Source organism: Podarcis muralis, chromosome 2, assembly GCF_964188315.1.
Source record: "Podarcis muralis chromosome 2, rPodMur119.hap1.1, whole genome shotgun sequence".
Classification (NCBI taxonomy): Eukaryota; Metazoa; Chordata; class Lepidosauria; order Squamata; family Lacertidae; genus Podarcis; species Podarcis muralis.
The window spans coordinates 123,742,794-123,761,781 of NC_135656.1; the positions used below are offsets into that span (position 1 = coordinate 123,742,794).

Consider the following 18,988-nt stretch of genomic DNA (forward strand, 5'->3'; position numbering starts at 1 on the left):
GTCTCCTTATTGGGGGGCTGCCAGGTCTCCTGGGGATGCAGGCTGGGGGGGCGAAGGGGGGAGCCCCCTCCCTCAGCAGACAGTTATTCCCCCCTTGAAACTTCCTTCCTCTTTCCGGATACATGAAGGAACGAAGGGTTAGCGGCTTAAAACGCAACAGAAGAAAAGCGCATCTCGCTGTTTTGAGGCTGAAATTTCCCTTTTTTGCTGCCAGAGTAAACTTTTGGATGGAACTGACAGATTCCTTTTAAGCTTTATATCCCCCCAAAGGTTTTCTGGGGAAGATCTTTATTAACCCGCGACGCAACAACAATGGAGACATCAGAAGAAGCTGAGAAGGCAAAGAGGAACTTGCAGATCGAGCGAGAGCAGAGAGAGCCCTTGATAATGCTCTTTCCAGCAGTTCCCTGCCTGGCGACCGATGACGCTGCCTCGGCTCGGAGGCGGATTGGACGCTCGCGGGGCGGAGAGGTGGAGTGGGCGGGGCCTGCAGGAGTTTCCCCCGGAGCTGAGCGGAGAAAGTCCCATTTGGGGGCGAAGAAGAGAGAAGGATGGGGGGCTCCGGCGCTGCGCCTTTGGCCTTTGGGGGGCTCCTGCTGGGGATGCTGGTGGTCTCCGCTTCGGAGGGGCTGGGCGTGGAGGCGCCTCCAGGTGAGCCAAGAGTCTGCAATGGGGGGAGAAGGAAGAGGAAACTCCGCTTAGCGGGACCCCCATCGGTTGGGCTCCTTTGAAGATCCCTCGTAGATGGTCTTCCATGATCTTAGCAGGGAGTCCGTAAGTGACTGTGGAGGCCAATTCTGGATCCTCACGTCCTTCCACAGTGGGGACAGAGGTTTCCAGGCGGGAGTTGACCACGGTGAGGGTTTGCCAGGCGTGTCTTCCTCTCAGCACGTTTCTGCCTTGTGTCTTGAGTTCGAGTGTCTTCAAAGCCCATGACGCCTTTGGTCAAGGCTGGTCTCCAATTGGAGCGCTTGCAGGCCAGTGTTTCCCAGTTGTCAGTGTTTATACAACATTTTGTTAGATTTGCCTTGAGAGTCTTTAAACCTCTTATGTTGACCCACCAGCCTTACACTTTCCATTTTTAAGTTCAGAATAGAGTAGTTGCGTTGGAGGATGATAATCAGGCATCCGAACAACTTGGTTTAGTTCAGCGAAGTTGATGTTGAAAAATCCTTGCTTCCCCACGGGGGATCTTTGCTTCTTCCAGGACACTGGGGGCAAAGGGGCAGGAGGGAAGGGGAAACACTCCCCCCACTGGAAAAGAGCAGCTCAGGCTTCTGGGATTGGGAAAGAGAGGACATTTAATTATTGCTATTAATTATATCCCACCTTTCAGGATTAAAATCCTACCCCGGCGGCTTACAAATGACATTCAACTGAATCTTAATAAAACCACAATATGCACACATTAAATAGTCTTCCTGCAGGACAGCTGATGGCAGGCAGCCCTAGGGGACTTGGGGGGGGCGCTCGGGGGGCAGCTGAATCTGGCCCTGAGCGCTTCTTCACCTGCCTCTCAAAATCATCCTCATCATTCTTAGTCCATTTATCTCCCATCATTTCCAAGAGATCTCATAACCAATTATTAACTCTATAAGTGACTCCACATAATGCATAAATATACCTTTCTTCTGCTCCTTCTCAAAAGTAAGAAACCTAGGCAAGTGCGTAGTCAGGGTTTTTGTTGGGGGGTGGGACCTCAGTTTGCCATTTATTTTTGTTGATTTGGGGAGGGGGTAACTGCTCCTCCCTGCCTACGACACTGGCAGCAAAACTGGGGGAAAGGAGAACCTGAAATCCCGCCCCCCCCCCTGCCTTGGGGTCCCCTGGGTGCTGAAATGGGCTACTGCGTAGACAGGCGTCGCTTCCTACGCCCTGGCAGGGAAAGCGAAAGTGAAACCGGCTCTCCCGCGGGGGGGGGCTCTCGTCGAGGGGAGGGGTTTGCAGTGAAGCCCCATTCAGAGCAGAGAAGCATCTCCCACCCTCCTCAGTATCTCGCCTTTTCCCTGGTCTCTCTCCCACCCCCAACATTTCCCCTTCCAGCAGGAGGGCAATAAAATGGGGGAGGGAGGTTTACGTTTTTAGTAAACTGGAGATAAGCAGGGGCGTAGCCATCGGGGGCAGGGAGCAGCTGCGCCGCCCAAATAAATAAAAGCAGATAGCTCGGTTCTCTCTCTCTCCCCCCCCCCCCCCCTTAATCGTGGCTGCGCCCGTGGGGTCCAGGGTCTTGGAGGTTGTGGCTCCCTCTCCACAAAACGGCCTTTCGCTATCGCTCTCTCCCTTTCCTTTGGGAGGAGGTGAAAGGGGGGGGTCTCCCTGCTCAGCTCCCGCCCTCCCCCCCGCCATGGCATCACGTGACACGAGAGCGATAATTGGAGAGAGAGAGAGAGAGAGAGAGAGAGATCGTCTCTCTCCTGCCCGGCAGGTGCAACTATCCGCTATGGTGGGAGCTGCGCCCTTTAGGCAACCGGAAGTCTCTGTCCGCCCCCCATTTCATTCTCCCCCTCCCCCCGCAGAACATTTCCTGTACCACGTGAGGGCCGAGTGCCACTTCTCCAACGGGACGCAGCGGATCCACATCCTAGTTAGGTACTTCTTCGACCGGCAGGAGCTCTCCTACTTCGACAGCGAGCGAGGGAAGTTCGTGGCTGTGGCTGAACTGGGGGAGCCCTCAGTCAAGGCATGGAACCAGGACAAGGACCTCCTGCGGCGCCAGATGGCCCAAGTGGATGTCGTCTGCCGGCACAACTACGGGATCTTCGAGCCCTTCGCCCAGGCCCGGCGCGGTGAGTCCAGATTCGGTGGAGGGGGGCGTCATTGGGGGGGGCGTGGGGTGGACCCGGGACTTTCTCCCCTCCCTTCCCCCCCCCCGCCCTCCCGCTTTTCAGAGAGGTAAAGGGGCCTCTCCTGATGCCCCACTCCAGAGGCAGAGTTTCTGTGTCCCTGGAAGCGTCATAAACCATTTCTTGTATTGCAATGTGGAGGGTGTTGGTCTTTTTTTTATTTATTTATTTATTTATTTATTTATTTATTTATTTATTTATTTATTTATTTTTAATTAATTAAATTCGCATCCTCCCTATACCTGGAGGTCTCAGGGAGGTTTGCAACACAAAATTGTAGTATTTACTACTACTACTACTACTACTACTACTACTACCAACAATAATAGAAATAATAATAATAATAATATATTTGTACTCTGCCCATCTGGCTGGGTTTCCCCAGCCACTCTGGGTGGCTTCCACAGAAACCAAAAATACACTAAAATCACACATTAAAAACTTCCCTGAACAGGGCTGCCTTAAGACGTCTTCTGAATGTCAGGTAGTTATTTATCGCTTTGACAAATGATGTTATTTGAGTGTTAGTTAGTAATGAATTATTATTATTATTATTATTATTATTATTATTATTATTATTATTAATACCCCAGCCACTCTGGGTGGCTCCCAACAGAATTAAAAGCACAATAGAATATCAGACATTAAAAACTTCCCTAAACTTCCTTTACTGCCTGTGCTGTCTATGGTTCTCCCTCTCCTCATTCCACCCCCACAACAGCCCTGTGAGGGAGGCCAGGCTGAGGGGAGGGGCTGGTCAGGGACACCCAGGGAGCCTCAAGGCCCAGGGGGGATTTGAACCCAGGACACAGTCCAACACTGAACTGCATTAGAGTGGGGGGCTGCAAGGGGGGCATAGCAGCCTTCCATGGGGAGCAGAGAGAGCACATTTCAAGCAGAAACCCTGAACATTTTTAAATTACAAAATGATGTTATTTGAGTGTTAGTTATTAATTATGACACTTTAACATGTCGTTTCCTGCACACCTGACGTAGATTCAGGTAGGGCTACCATCTGTCCAGTTTTCTGGGGACTCAGGATGTTTAAGTGGGGGGGGGGGTTAGAAATTAACCCCACAATGTCAAAATCACATATGTTCAGGATTAAATAATAATCATTATAAACATGTTCCATTTCCTTCCCACCCACTCATTAATATTTTCAGCTACCAGGCTCCCCTCCAGCTGCACCCCCCCTCCATGGATCATCCCTAAATCAAAAGGATACTGTGCAGTGAATTCTGAATAGCATCCTGTTTGCTAGGGAAAAGGAAGGAGAAACTCCTGAGATTCCCAGGACTAGGAAATGAGACAGAAAGATGGAAAGTGTGCTAGGAAGGGGTGGGGCATCCCAGGACCCCCAGGGAGGAGCAGTTCCCAGTTTGTGGAATGCACAGCCTGACCACGGGGAAACTGGGCTGGCTTTGGGGAGATGGGGGGGGGCAGAGATCCCACTGGTGGGAGTGGGAAGTTGGGGGCTGCGAGTGTAGGATGGACTGACTGTTCCAGGAGGGGCCCAAACTAGACTTTCTGTCGCCTGGGCAAAAACACCCCATGTGTAGTTGCATACACACATGAAACTTGACACATTTGTTCATGAAGGGCATAAAAAGAAGTTTGAAAGAGGCTGGAGAAGAGAAATAGTCTCTCCAAATAAAATTGTCTGTGTGTGTATCTGGCTTTCATTCAACCTTAAGAAGATCTCCTCAGAGAGCAGTAGATCATTTGAGGAATTCTAAGGAATATCATGACTGTAAATAATAATAATAATAATAAATAAATAAATAAATAAATAAATAATAGAAACTGTGATAATGATCACGTACATACCAGAGAGTAAGTCCTATTGAACTCAGTGGCATACTTCTGAGTAAAAATGCTGAAGATTGCAGTATAAGACTGCAGAATCTTTACACAGTTACCTGGGAGTAAGCTCCATTGAATTCAGTGGGACTTCTGAGTAGTAAAGGCTTGCAGTTTAAGGCTCTAAAGAATAAAATAAAAGAATAAATACTCCACAAGATTCCTTCAAAAATTGCTGACTGCTGAACCATTGCAAATAAAGAATTTAAAGTGGAGCCACCAGGAGGGGGTGCGGTTGGAGGAAGCCCCCCCCCCCGCAAGCTGGGAGCCTCAGTGGTGCCCCTCTGAGTGGATGAGACCCTGGCTAGCACCCTCACCTTAAATATGGCCCTGGACTGTCCACCTCCCTGCCTAAATCTCTGACCTTCCTTCCACATCTCCCTTGCCTCCCTCCCACAGTCCAGCCCAAGGTGAAGATCACCCCCACAGACAACGTTGAATCTTCACCACACAACACTCTGCTGATTTGCACCGTGAACAGCTTCTTCCCTGCGGGGATCGAGATCAAGTGGTTCAGGAACGGGAAGGAGGAGCCCAAAGTGTGGACCACGGACCTCATCCGGAACGGGGACTGGACCTTCCATATTGAGGTGATGCTGGAGACAAAGCCAGAACGTGGAGACGTCTACACCTGCCAGGTGGAGCACGCCAGCTTCGAAGGCCCCGTCACGGTGAAATGGGGTAGGACGCCTTCCCACCCCTGACCCACCTACGGCCCAAGGAAGTGGGGGGCATTCCTGGGGGGCTAGGTGGGTTGCTCCCCCCTCAGGGGGCTGGTCCCAGGCCTGCCTTTCCTCACCCACAACTTTTTTCTTTCTTCAGAGCCACAGTCGGACTCTGCCAGGAGCAAGATGTGGACGGGGATTGTGGGGATTGTGCTGGGGCTGGTCTTTGGGGCCACTGGACTCGCCCTTTACCTGAAGAACAAGAAAGGTGAGGGTGGGGTGCCAGGGGGAGAGGGAGGGTTGGGTGTGGGGCTGGACTGGGCTCCAAGCTCCCCTCCTGTTCTTAGGCAGAGGCTCTGGAGAGGGATTTGTTCCTTCTCCTCTCCTAGGAGGTCCCTCTTGGTGTCTCCAATGGAGCCTCAGCTATTATGGAGATGGTCTGAGGTTTAAATCTGTAGATTAAGACCTAAACTTCCTGTTCAACATATGAGGGAGAAATTCAAAAGCATCTCTGGCTCTGAAGCCTTTGAGCAGAGTAAGGACACAGATGTTTTGCAGCTTCCTGGTCCCAGCAGTAAGTCAAAGGCTCTCTCTCCCTGCTGAGCGAAGGGCCTTTGAGACACTGACAGTCAGGAGGCGAAATTCATCTCCCTTGGGTTTTTTCACTGTTTGTGTGTCTGAAATAAATCCCAGAATCAACAACTGGGCAATGCAGAGCCCCAAAAGAGGCAGCTGAAGGAATATGGGGGGGGATTTGTGGGGGGAGGGGCATTGAGTAATGGGAAAGAGATTAGTTGGGAAGATGTTCTCCAGGGTCCTTTCTGTATTGGGAAGGAAATATTTATTTCCTACAGAGACTCTTCTTTCACCCCTCATAGTCCATAGGACAGAATGAGAAGGGGAAAGTTCCTATTTGTGCCTGGAGTGTGCCATCTTGACCTTGGGGGGGGGGGGGGTTGCCATATTCCCAGAGAAGCTATTTCAGGGAATATCTGGTGCTGACTGAATCTTTCTATTCTTTTTTTCTCTCCCAGGGCAAGCTGTTCCTCAGCCTGCAGGTAACTTTCCTCTCTGCTCTTCCATCCTCCTCCTCCTCTTCCTCCTCCTCCCCCAACCCCCTTCTCCTGGCTGCTTCCTGTGCCCCCGTCATGGCTTCCTTTTAGAACAGAGGGGAGGGGCTTTCTATAGATAAATCCATCCCCTGATGCACACACTCCAATATCATGTCCGGGAAGTGGGTCTGCAGGGGAATGTCCCACCTGGGAGACAGTCAAGCAAAGTTCCTTAGCAGAGGCCAAGTGAGGAGACCAGTCCTGGCATTTGGCTTGGGAGACAAAGCTCTTCTGCCCATTGCAGGACATCTATTCCGGGGGGGGGGGTCCTCTTTCGCCCCAAAGGCTGCATCCCCTCTTTCCGGGGCCCACATGACATTGCTGGGCAGGTGGGGGTGGAGAAAAACGTGCCAATTTCCCTATTGCTGAGTGGACTAGTTTCTGCCCCTCTCTGTTCTTGGTCCAGGCAAGCAAGGGGCATCTTCAGAGTTCAAGGGAGGTGGAATCACTCCTGGAGGGTTCAAAGCGGGGACAGGAGGAGTGTCTGGAGAGAGCCATGAGGGCCAGAAAGAGAGGCCTGGGGGCCAAATTTGTTCCAAGGTCCGTGGTTCCCCATTTCTGTTCTAGACAGATCTCCTTGGTCTCTTCTGAAGCTCCTCTTCTCCACTGCCAAAGCCAGCCAAGTCTCCCTCCCGCTGCCTCCTTCCCTCCTCAAAGCCCCCCTGCCAGGCCCATAACTGGCGGCGATGGGAATTGTAGTTCACAATATCTGATGGCCGCTCTATGGAGTGTCCCCCCAATCTTGCCAGGGATTCTTCTACCCCTTTCTCCCCATTCCTCACCCCACAGTGATGGGCTTGTCTCTCTCTTCTCTGCCTGCAGGACTCATCAGTTAGACTTTGCTGCTCCATCAGGATCCGGGGATGTGGAGAAGCTCTGTTCTTCCTGCCAGTTGCCCTCTGTCCATGCTCAGAGGGTGGAAACCTCCTTGGAAGGTGGATGGAAGGAGTCACAGATCAAGAACGACAGTGTCCACCCCTCCCCCACCTCTGTTGCTTGCTTGTCATTTGGGGAAAGTTTCTTGTGTTTCCCTTTCCGCTTGTTGATTGCAAGTTATGGCAACCTGATTCCTCCTTTGCACCTCTCTGCTAGAGAATCCGTGCCTTGAATCTCCCTGGAGGAGCCTGAGCTGTCCCTGAAAACAACCATGAATCTCCTCAGACTGCCAGGACTGGTCCTTCAAGCCCTGATGGGGAGACTCACAACTGAATTGGGGAGGGGTCCCGTGTGGCCTCCCAAACCACTCCATGTGGCCCCGGGGACTCTCCCCAGCCTTGTGTTGCCCCTTCCTTTAGACTCTGCCTGGCTGGGATTTGTCCTTCTACTCCAATCATGTTTCTTGCTTGCTCTGATGGAGAGGGGAGGGTGAGCTTGTGCAGGGACTGGTCTCCTGTGAAAGCTTCACACTTGCCTTTGATGCTCTGCTCCTGCCCACCATTGTTGTGTGGCCCCCAGAAGGTTCCCCAAAAGAGAACATGGCCCTTGGGCTGGAGAAGGTTCCCCACACCCAATTCCTTTGTTGCTCTCCTTGCTGTGGACTAAGATGGCTCCCCCCTCCCAGCTGCCCCTTGTGTGACCTGGGAACACAGGGTCACTGGAAACTGCCTTAGACCGAGTCCATCCGGCTCAACAGCATTTCTGGTCCCATATGCCCACACTGACTGGCAGTGGCTCAATTGATGTTTCAGAGGGTGAGTCTTTCCAGCCCTTCTTGAACGTTCTGGGGACTGAACCTTCTACACTCCAAGCAGCTGCCCTTCCATGTACGATACTTAAAGTGCAGTCAAACCCGCAATGCATGCTTTCCTGGAAAGGCACATTGTAGGATCTGGAGCTCACAGAATTTTCCCGTAAGTTTTCCTCCTTGTAAGCTTTGACTCACTTTCAGCAAGCCCCTTCTCGGAAGGACTTGCCTTCTGGAAAAAATAGGAGTCAAAGACCCGTTTCCCCTTGTTGCAAATTAGTCCCAACAACTTCTTCGTGATCAAAGTGGGCATTACCCAACTATTGATACACCCCACCCCAATCTTTGAGTGGTGTGAGGTTCCAGGGGTCCAGGAAATGAGGAGCAGCGAAAACTCTGGTGTCTTTAGGTTATATGGTTTATTGACACATATATATACATCCTGAGCCTATGATGGGCTCACAGCATCAAAACCCCAAGAGGTCCCTAGCCAAAGCAGATTTGGATTCAAAGAGACACCAGCCATGTTCCGAGACTCTCCTTCCAGCTGGCTGCTGACAGACTGAACCCTCCCCCCCCACACACACATCAGGCCACAGCAAGTGAAATCCCCAAACCTCTTGTCCCTGCTCACTAATTTGGACCTCAGGGTGGGGCTCCACCCACTTCCTTCATGGCTCATTCTTAGCAGCCATTATCAGTATTCCAGCTTTTGAATCCCTGCTAGATCTGGAGATCCAGAGAGCTTGATTCAACCCATTACTGGTTCCAGGAATTCAGGGGTGCCAGCCCCCCCAATATAACAATAAATTAAATGTGCACACCCCTATTATTCCTCCTCAATCTCTCTTTCCCCCCTCCCTCGCAACATGAGTCCATTTCCAGGGACAGCCCATCTCCTTCTTTTGCCCTGATGCTTTTATCTCCACTGAGCTGGTGATTTCTTAATTGCTCTGTAAATATTCAGCTATTTTGTGGTGGTAACGATGTCAAGCCTTGGGATGACTTGCTCTGAGCTGCACCAATAAAGATTGTCCTCAACCTCCCTCTGTTGTCTTTGAACTGTTTCCTTCAATTAAAGGTCAATATTCACAGAGTGTGTCACGTGTCCATCCTGGAGGGGGAAAATCTGCCCATTTCCACACAACTTCACCTGTGAAAAGGTGGTTTTGGATGGTTTCTGTGTGTTGCCACTGTGCTGTGCTCTTGGAGTCACAGGACTCTGTTTACATTCCAGAGATTCCAGACTGTTGGAAGTCTCACGGAAGACAGGAGATGGATGTGATGTTACTGGTTTCCTGTTCCTTTGTTGTTCAGTTGCTCTCTGTCTCTCACAGAGAGAGGATGGATTTCTTTTCTGTCTGCGTAGCCTAGAAAACAAAACCTAGCAATGTAGCTCACACTTCTCATCACTTCTGCTGCTTTGAAACTCTGCGTAATGGGAATCTGCCTGGAACCTTATCAGAGGCTCAGGTCGTTAATCACGTTGGAGGCGATTCCGGAGGAGCTCGGTTGAACGCAGGTTCTGACAGTTTTTACACCTTTGGTTATTCATTTATTTAAACCCTTCTGTAGGCGCAGACCATCTCCCAACTCAAAACTAGTTCATTAAGAAAATCCCCAAACGCGGTTCCATGGGTGAATCTGGGTCAGCTCCCTGCCGTAGTTTATCTTGAAGTTTCAAGTGCCTATACGATTATCGCATTTATAAATTTTAAATTTATTGTTGTACATTGTTTTAATTGTTTGTTTTCCTTCTGTGACTGTACCCCCAAGGGTGTTTTATAAGCTGGTCTCCAACCAAAATAAATTATCTATCCATCTATCTTTAGACCCTTTTTAGGATCTAGGGGGTCTTGGTGAACCACAAGCTGAACATGAGCCCACAGTGTGATGCAGCAGCAAAAGAAGCTAATACTATTCTAGGCTACATCGACAGAAGTCCAGATCAAGGGAAGTAATAATACCACTCTGTCTTGTTCAGACCACACCTGAAATGTGGCGTCCAGTTCTGGGCACCACAATTTAAGAAGGATGCTGACAAGCTGGAAGGTGTGCAGAGGAGGGAAACCAAGATGGTCAAGGGTCTGGAAACCAAGCCTTATGAGGAACAGTTGAAGGAGCTGGGGATGTTTAGCCTGGGAAAGAGGAGACTGAGGAGATAACGAGAGCCATCTTCAAATATCTCAAAGGCTGTCTCATGGAGAATGAAGCAAGCTTGTTTTCTCCTGCTCTGCAGGGTAGGACTCAAACCAATGGCTTCAAGTTGCAATGAGATTCCGACTAAACATTCGGGAAAACTTTCTGACAGTAAGAACTTTTAAGAAATGCTTCTGCTTGCCATGGGGTGTGCTTTTTAGGACCTCTGAGGGGCCTTGGAGTCCTCCTGTTCCCACCCACTCAGTGGTCATCCCCCCCCCCCCGACTGCTCTGATTTTAGTAAGCGTGTTTTCTACCTTTGGGAGCCTGATGCCACCTTCGCAGAGACATAAGTGTATGATTTTCTCTCATGGGAGATTAAATGATTTAGGATGCTAAATTGTGTAGGCAATATCAGGTGCAGAACACAGACCCTTATGATGACTCTGGCCCAGGAAGGGTTAGTTGTCTCTCTCTCCTGAGTTGCATGAGAGTCTATCTGCTCAGCTGCATAGGGGCTGCACAGGGTCCCATGTCTGATGTGGGTGGCCAAAGCTCCCCAGTGAAAACTCCTCACCAGAGGCAAAATTAGGGGACCACAACTGGTTTGGTCGCACTGGTCTAGCATTGTCAGTGAGCGAGAAGGAATCCTTGCGCCCTGATCCTTGGGAAGAGCATGGCAAAATCTCCCTGTTCCCATCTGTGGAAAGGCTGGATGGAGGACACCTGAGATTCGACAGAAGGTGCACAGCAGCAGAAAGGTTAATCCCCCAAAGTCAGAAGTTTGACAAGGACTGATCCAGAGAAGCAGTGCTGAGGGAAAGTGCTCTCTCTCTCTCGCTCTCTCTCGCTCTCTCTCTCTCTCTCTCTGTGTGTGTGTGTGTGTGTGTGTGTGTGTGTGAGAGAGAGAGAGAGAGAGAGAGAGAGAGAGAGAGAGAGAGAGAGAGAGAGAGAGACCTAATCTTTCCCAGCCTGCTTTGCACCCGCTGCCGTCATTTGCCCAGAGAAAGGCTTGTTCTCCTCTCTCGCAGCAGCCTGGGCTGTTCAGCGAGGATAGTGACAAGTGTTGGGTTTTTGCAAAAGTGACACATTCCCTACCTAGCAACTGATGACCAGGCAGCCTCGGAGCCTGTGATTGGCAGGGACCAAAGCTCAGCTGCAGGGAAAGTCCCCAGCCAGACAACTCAAGGCTCACCCAGGGCAGGTCTGGAAATCCCCAGCACGGGGTTCAGCATGAGCGGGGGGGGGGGGGGGGGGCAGAAAGCAAGCAAGGCGTAGCGAGCAGCAGCAGCAACAACAACAACAGCATCAACACACTTCCTTCTCCACTTGCCCAACCGACAGTTTTTGCCTCAGTAGGAAAAAAACAAACTTCGCATGCACACACGCATTTTGGAATGTGCTGAGCTGTATAACCAGAGCGGATTAATTTACCAGGACGCCAATATCTTTGTTCTCCCTTCTTATTTCAGTAATTGAATCAGGTCCAGCAAGCATTGGCGCCATTTCCAGGGGGTCCTGGGGTCCCACAAAATTCTTGCTGTGGGTGCCCCACCTCCCCACACACCCTTCCGCTGCCCACACACTCATGACAGCTGGTTGAGAGCTCTAACAACCACAGCAGACCACAGCAACTGCGTAAATTAAATTAAGCCTTCTATTGCTTTCATATAATTAATTATAGGTTCACACAGTTTTGCAGTTGGGTCAGCTGCCTTATTTATTTCTGTGGTACATAAAAAAGAAAAAAATCTGCAGTTTAGCTTCCTGAATCCTAGGCTGGTCGGTCCAACCACATAGGTGAAAAGAACAGACAATTAATTGTGGTGACCTTTGCCTCGGGGTGCCTGTCTCAACTAAGTGCTGTTGTTCAGTCGTGTCCGACTCTTCGTGACCCATGGACCAGAGCATGCCAGGCACTCCTGTCTTCCACTGCCTCCCGCAGTTTGGTCAGACTCATGTTTGTAGCTTCGAGAACACTATCCAACCATCTCGTCCTCTGTCGTCCCCTTCTCCTTGTGCCCTCCATCTTTCCCAACATCAGGGTCTTTCCCAAGGAGTCTTCTCTTCTCAGGAGGTGGCCAAAGTATTGGAGCCTCAGCTTCAGGATCTGTCCTTCCAGTGAGCACTCAGGGCTGATTTCCTTCAGAATGGAGAGGTGTGATCTTCTTGCAGTCCATGGGACTCTCAAGAGTCTCCTCCAGCACCAGAATTCAAAAGCATCAATTCTTCAGTGATCAGCCTTTATTGGCACATGTTTTCGTGTAGTTACTCCTTTCCACATACATTCCTATTCCACCATGTATGTCATGACTCATTGTGAAAATAGACTATGCTGGACTTGAGGGGTGGGGTGGGGAGTCCACCTTTGGCCTGATCCAGGTTTAGGGCTCTCCGTATATGTGCTTATGTGCCTCCTTCGGACCACATCCAGGGATCTTGGAGGGAAATGGAGATTCTGAGTGTGTTTGTTAGCCATTGGGGCATCAGGACGAGGTGGGAATGCCAGATTATGGCACTGTAATAATAATAATAATAATAATAATAATAATAATAATAATAATAATTGTACCTTGTCCGCCCATCTGGCTGGGTGTCACCAGCCACTCTGGGCGGCTTCCAACAAAGATTAAAAATACATTTAAAATGTCACACATAAAAAACTTCCCTGAACAGGGCTGCCTTCGGATGTCTTGTAAATGTCAGTTGTTTATCTCTTAAACACAGAATGACAATATCTTGCTCAACCTTTGATCATGTGGATCGTGCTATAGCCGGCTTCCTCAGCCTTGGCCCTCCAGATGTTTTGGGACTACAGCTCCCATGATCCCTAGCTAGCAGGACCAGTGGTCAGGGATGATGGGAATTGTAGTCTCAAAACATCTGGAGGGCCGAGGTGGAGGAAGCCTGTGCTATAGCTATCCTTATACAGCAGGCAATGCACAGCGTGGGTGTGGGGAGGGGAAGGGGGGGAGTTTTTTGGTTTTTTTTAATCCCAGTGGCCAGACTCCCTCTGAACCTTCGGGTGGAAGTGAAAGTTCCCTAAACAAAAACCTCCATTTTAACTCTTTGCAGAATTTCTTTTGCTTCCCCTCTCAGCCACCTACCACCCCGTTCCAGGAAGAGCCATGCTTTTTCTCTCTTGCTGCAAAACTTTGGCACAGGTTTGGAGGGAAGCCCACATTTTGGGGCTTGTAGTCAGTAATCCTCCCCCTCCTGCCTCCCCTGAAGCATTCTTGCCAAATCCACTCTCTGGGTGACCAGCGGGCTCTGCCTGAGCACAGCAAGATCTGAGGACTCAGGCGAAGGCTGGCTGCTCATCGTTTCTGAAGGGGAAGGAAAGCCTGATGTCTGGGCTGCATATTGGTTTCTGTCCTTAAGCCCAAAGGCGTAAGCATACTCTGCATGTGCTCAGAGGCACTGTCCTGTCCAGCCAGCCCAAAGGCGGGAAAGCAGGTGATGTACCTACAGGACCACCTCTCCTGGTCTGCCCCGCGGAGGACCTTAAGGTCCACAAACTACAACATTTTGGAGGTCCCAAATCACAAGGTGGTTAGGTTGGTTTCAACTAGGGCCAGGGCCTTTTCAGTACTGGCCCCGACTTGGTGGAACGCTCTGTCACGAGAGACTAGGGCCCTGTGGGACTTGACATCTTTCCGCAGGCCCTGCAAGACAGAACTGTTCCACCTGGCCTTTGGTTTGGACTCGGTCTGACCCTTACGTTTCCCTCCCCTTATGGTTTTGACTTTTAAAATGAGGCTGCATTTTAAATTGCATTTTAACCTGTATTTTAAATTGGTTTTTCTTTTTCTTTTTTTCTTATTATGTTTTTACAGTGGTACCTCGGGTTAAGTACTTAATTTGTTCCGGAGGTCCATTCTTAACTTGAAACTGTTCTTAACCTGAAGACCACTTTAGCTAATGGGGCCTCCCGCTACCGCTGCGCTGCCGGAGCACGATTTCTGTTCTCATCCTGAAGCAAAGTTCTTAACCCTGGATACTATTCTGAGTTAGCGGAGTTTGTAACCTGAAGCATATGTAACCCGAGGTACCACTGTACTGAAATTTTATTGGTGTTAGCCACCCTGAGCCCGGCTCTGGCCAGGGAGGGCAGGGTAAAAATTATTATTATTATTATTATTATTATTATTATTATTATTATTATTATTATTATTATCATCTCCCCAAGGGTTTGACTTCAACTGCCAAGGTGCCCTCCTCCGTTGTGTCCCAAGACGGACAGACACCAACCACAAGGTTTTGATAATAGCAAGAAACTAGTAGTCGGGTCTGGGAATTTTTAAAAAGGGGTCCTCTTGAATTAACATTCCTGCACTTTGGAGTGATTGAGTCCCCCCAGCCTGGGCTGAAAACCAGGGCAGGGGGCAGTTTTGTTTTTCGGCCATGCCAAGCCAGAATAAAAAGCAGGACAACGTTTTCGTTGCGGTGCCAGGTGAGACTGGGAGGGAGGCGATAGTTCCCCTTTAGCAGGAGAGAACAACTCCCTCACATACCCCAGTTTCCCACTGAGTCCGCTTGAGTTTCCAAACTGAATTCCCACTCAACTCCCCTGGCATCCACAGAGATGGATGAGGTGGAAGATGAGGAGGCAGAGACCTGAAATGGGAGAACAGTGCAGCTGCTGTGCCACATTTTTTAATGCCCCCCTCATGTGAAGGAGAAGGAAAAAGTGTCCTTGCAACAGATTGGAGTGCAACATTTCTCCCTGATGTCCTAGGTTTCTCATTGCAGGGAGTGCCAATGTAATTTTCGTCTACGTGCAGACCCTGCCTGAGGCTGCGAAGGAGGACTCGTACTGGGTAAACAGACGGAGGGGTGTGTGGGTGCAAAGGGGGGCTCTGGACAGGAGACTCTCTTAAGCTACTATCTTGGCAAGGGGGGGAACTTCTCGTCTTTCCCCTCCCCCCTCCCCTCCACTGGTCACAGTCCCTGACAACAGAAGCAGGACCTCTAGGCGCAGAGTTTGTGTGTCCCCCACCCCCTCCTTCCTTCAGTCCCCGCTGGCAGCTGTTGTAAACAAAAAATATGCCCTTTTCCCTTATGGGGTATCCAAGAGCCCATATAGAGTCCTTACATAGGTTCCCTATTGGTAGGAGAAAATAACAGAGGCCAACCAGAGAATATTGAGAAGCAAAGCAGCTAGTAAGCTTGATATTTATTGATCTGTTGCAACAGGGTACTCCCCTCACAGGCAGGAGAGGAGGAGGACCCAGAAAGATGGTGTGCAAGACCTTATAAAGACTTTTGAAATTCCCATTCTCTAGATCAAGACCACCCCCAGAAACATTTATGCATACATCACAGAAGGGGTGTATCCTAAGACCACCCCTCAGATACATCCCACCACATCACAGAAATTTAAATGTTGTTTTTCTCCTGTCACAGTTTATCTCCTGTCTGGCAAGTTACTTGATTGGATTTCCCGGGGAGCCTGGCCATTCTTTTGTAGTGGTAACATACTTATTTCCTGGGCCAGGTCACAGGCTCACACCTTATTCAAACAGACGTATCCTTGAGACAGAATTTGTGAGGAAAGAGACAATGGGGAGGCTTTTCCAGTTTGACCTTGCAGAGAAAACATTTGGTCAGTTTAGGAATCAAAATGGTTCCAGGTTGGTCTTCCTGTGTTGATCTATGTATGTGCAGTTATGAACATTACCATATTTCTAAGACCATAAAATTCCTATCACACAGCCGAGGGGACGCTTCCCCATGCGTCAAGCACAGCTCAGCATTCAGGGAAATGAAAGAGGGAAGCTGGCCACGATCCAGGAGGCTGAGGTCAACTGTGAGTGCAGCAAAACCTCCTCACAGAGGAGTCATTTCTGCTTCCCACAGGAAAGGACCCCCACCCCACCCCAACCCAACCCAAGCAGAAAGGATTAGCACAAAGGATTGCAGGTGCAGAACATCTGCTTGGCATTCAGAAGGTCCCAGGTCCATTCACTGATGGCAATTCCAGGTGGAGGAATCCCTGGGTTTGAAAGACCTACACTGGCTCCCAGTACATTTCCGAGCACAATTCAGAGTGTTGGTGCTGACCCTTAAAGCCCTATACGGCCTCGGTCCAGTACACCTGAAGGAGCGTTTACATCCCCATCGTTCTACCCGAATACTGAGGTCCAGCTCCGAGGGCCTTCTGGCGGTTCCCTCCCTGCAAGAAGTGAGGTTAGAGGGAACCAGACAGAGGGCCTTCTCGGTGGTGGCGCCCGCCCTGTGGAACACCGTCCCAGAAGATGTCAAGGAAATAAACAAGTATCTGACATTTAGAAGACATCTGAATGTAGCCCTGTTTAGGGAAATTTTTAATGTTTGATGTTTTATTCTGTTTTTAATATTATGTTGGGAGCTGCCCAGAGTGGCTGGGGAAACTCAGCCAGATGGGCAGGCTATAAATAATATATTATTATTATTATTATTATTATTATTATTATTATTATTATTAACCCTGGAGAGTCACTGCCAGTCAGTGCAGACAGCACTGAGTTGGTTGGACCAATATTTTGATTCAGTATAGCTTCCTGACTAGCTTGGTTTTTTCAAAGTGACACATCCACCCCACGCATCTGGGAGAGAACAACAACATCTAGTTTTTTCCCTCTTCTCACTATTTTGCCCCTATTTTTTGTGTGCTTCGTTAAAAAAAAGAATCAATGTTAGTTGAAAAAAAGTTGTTCAGCTCTTCCTCCCGACCTGTAAGTCTCCAGATGTTAAATGATACCCGAGAGTGGAGTTTTTGAGAAGCGTCCTTTCTGGTGCCAAGGCTTGTTCAGGGACATTACGGTGGCCAACAGACAAGGCCCAGCCTGCTGTGCAATCTTATACCTTCCAGCTTCCGAGATTTGACCAGCACTCCATCCTCTCCCTATTTTGCCACTATTTTTTTGTGTTGGGCATGTTAGACCCTTCTAATAGCTGGATCCAGCAAGTGTTAAACTGTAAGCCAGGCTAGCTTCTGAATGAGACGATCACCTGGGTGATGGGCCATTGAGGGAACAAAGGAAAGGGGCTCTCTGTGAGATGGCAAGTGGTACCCTCCCCACTCCCTCAACTTGCAGATAGTGAGAAGGACAAAAGCCAGAGCTTAGAGTTGAGTTGCAATGATGTGAGCCAGAGGGGAAAGCAGCGAGCTTGAGAGAAACATCAAGGTTTGATTTCTGTTTGAACCCAAAGCTCCAGCTACGGAAGAAACAAAACCCTTTTTTGTTAATGCTATGAACTCCTCCATCGCGGGCTCAGGTTGTGTGTGTGTGTGTGTGTGTGTGTGTGTGTAAATAAACCATATATCATAAAGACGCCTCCCCTGTGCCTCATTCCCAAAAGGAATCACAAACTCTGGGTAAGTGCATGGAACCCCGGGAATCTTGCATCACTCAGAGACTGAGGGGTGGGGCGTGAAACATGGGAAATACTTCATTTTTAAAAAATATACTGCAAGTTGAAAGAGTTGTCCATCCTCCTTCAAGATTCAGAACCCCTCCCTGCCTCACACCCTAGGCCAACGCCAACCCCAACCTCTCTCACCACCAAAGGAACACAAGTGAACAACACAAGCACGCTGACACCAAACTCTACATACATTAAACATAATAGAAACACCGCCACCCGACCCCACCCTTATCCATCTTCCCTCTCTCCACCCCCCTTTCTTTTTTCTCTCCTTTTTTTATTTTTATTTTTATTTTCTTCTCCCCCTAATGCCTCAACAAATGAAACGGATTTGTAAAAATGTTACATGGGGAAAAATATATATGAGGCACTACACTTCTGTAAAACAAGAAAATCCTTAATAAAATATTAAAAAAAAAAAAAAAAAAAGAACCCCTCCCTGCCAAATCTTGGCCTTTCACCTAAGATCAAATATTTGGGTTTTGGTTAAGAGCTCCCAGCGGCGTTTGCGAGAGGCGTCCTTTCTGGAGCCAAGGCTTGAGCACAAACATTTAAGCAGCAAAGTTGCAAAGTTAGCAGAATGCAGGGAAATTGTCATCTTATTGCAGGTTACCTTTCACCGAAAGAAGAAACATTCTTCTAGATCTCAAATGGACGGGAACCAAACTGGTGAGAGTTAACGAATGCAGCGAGACAATGGAGACCCTGTTAATGGGGGCAGGGCAGGGGGGGCACCAGAGCAATAATTTGGGGCAGAAGGCCAGGGTCCCAACTCAGCAGAAAGAGTGGGGCGGTGGGCTGGTTGGCCTAATCTATGCAATAATAATTGAACCAATAATTTCATTATTCACACGCTGCCCATTAGCCTGGTTGCCCTAGCAAGGCTGTCTTGAAGCCTTTTCTTGCCCCACTCCTGCTGCCCCACCCCACCCGTTGCCCAGAGAAAGGCTCTTTCTACCCTTCAGCTGCCTGGGATAAAGTCAGAGAGGAAAACCAAATGTTGGTTTTTGCAAATGATAAACCTCCCCTGCCTAGCAACTGATGACCAGCCAACTTCGGAGCCTGTCATTGGCTCGGATCAAAGCTCAGCTCCAGGAAAGTCCCCAGCCCTGCTGCTACCCAATTCAGAGGAGGACACAGCAGGGGGGCAGGGCTGGGAGAAGGGAGGGGAGGGGGAAAGGGGGAGGGCAGAAAGGCCAGGCCACCAGCAACAGACCTGCTTTGCCCAAGAACCATGATTCCTCTGCACATTTACTGATCATCATAAAAAGA

General features: G+C 49.4%; 2 protein-coding genes across 3 annotated transcripts in view; both read left to right on the forward strand.

Moving 5' to 3' along the window:
• LOC114592568 (uncharacterized) overlaps window positions 1–18,988 on the forward strand; it is a 76,703-nt gene that overhangs the window by 29,183 nt on the left and 28,532 nt on the right. The gene's annotated exons all lie outside the window — the stretch shown is intronic.
• LOC114592630 (H-2 class II histocompatibility antigen, E-S beta chain-like) lies at window positions 501–9,213 on the forward strand. 2 transcript variants are annotated; one of them, XM_077923389.1, is made up of 6 exons: window positions 503–651; window positions 2,517–2,786; window positions 5,106–5,387; window positions 5,529–5,639; window positions 6,406–6,429; window positions 7,306–9,213. In XM_077923389.1, the coding sequence occupies exons 1-6, from the start codon at window positions 552–554 to the stop codon at window positions 7,317–7,319; spliced, it is 801 nt and encodes a 266-aa protein (XP_077779515.1). In that variant the 5' UTR covers window positions 503–551; the 3' UTR covers window positions 7,320–9,213. The 2 variants fall into 2 exon arrangements, with proteins under 2 accessions (XP_077779516.1, XP_077779515.1); XM_077923390.1 differs by lacking the exon at window positions 6,406–6,429 and having other exon boundaries at window positions 501–651.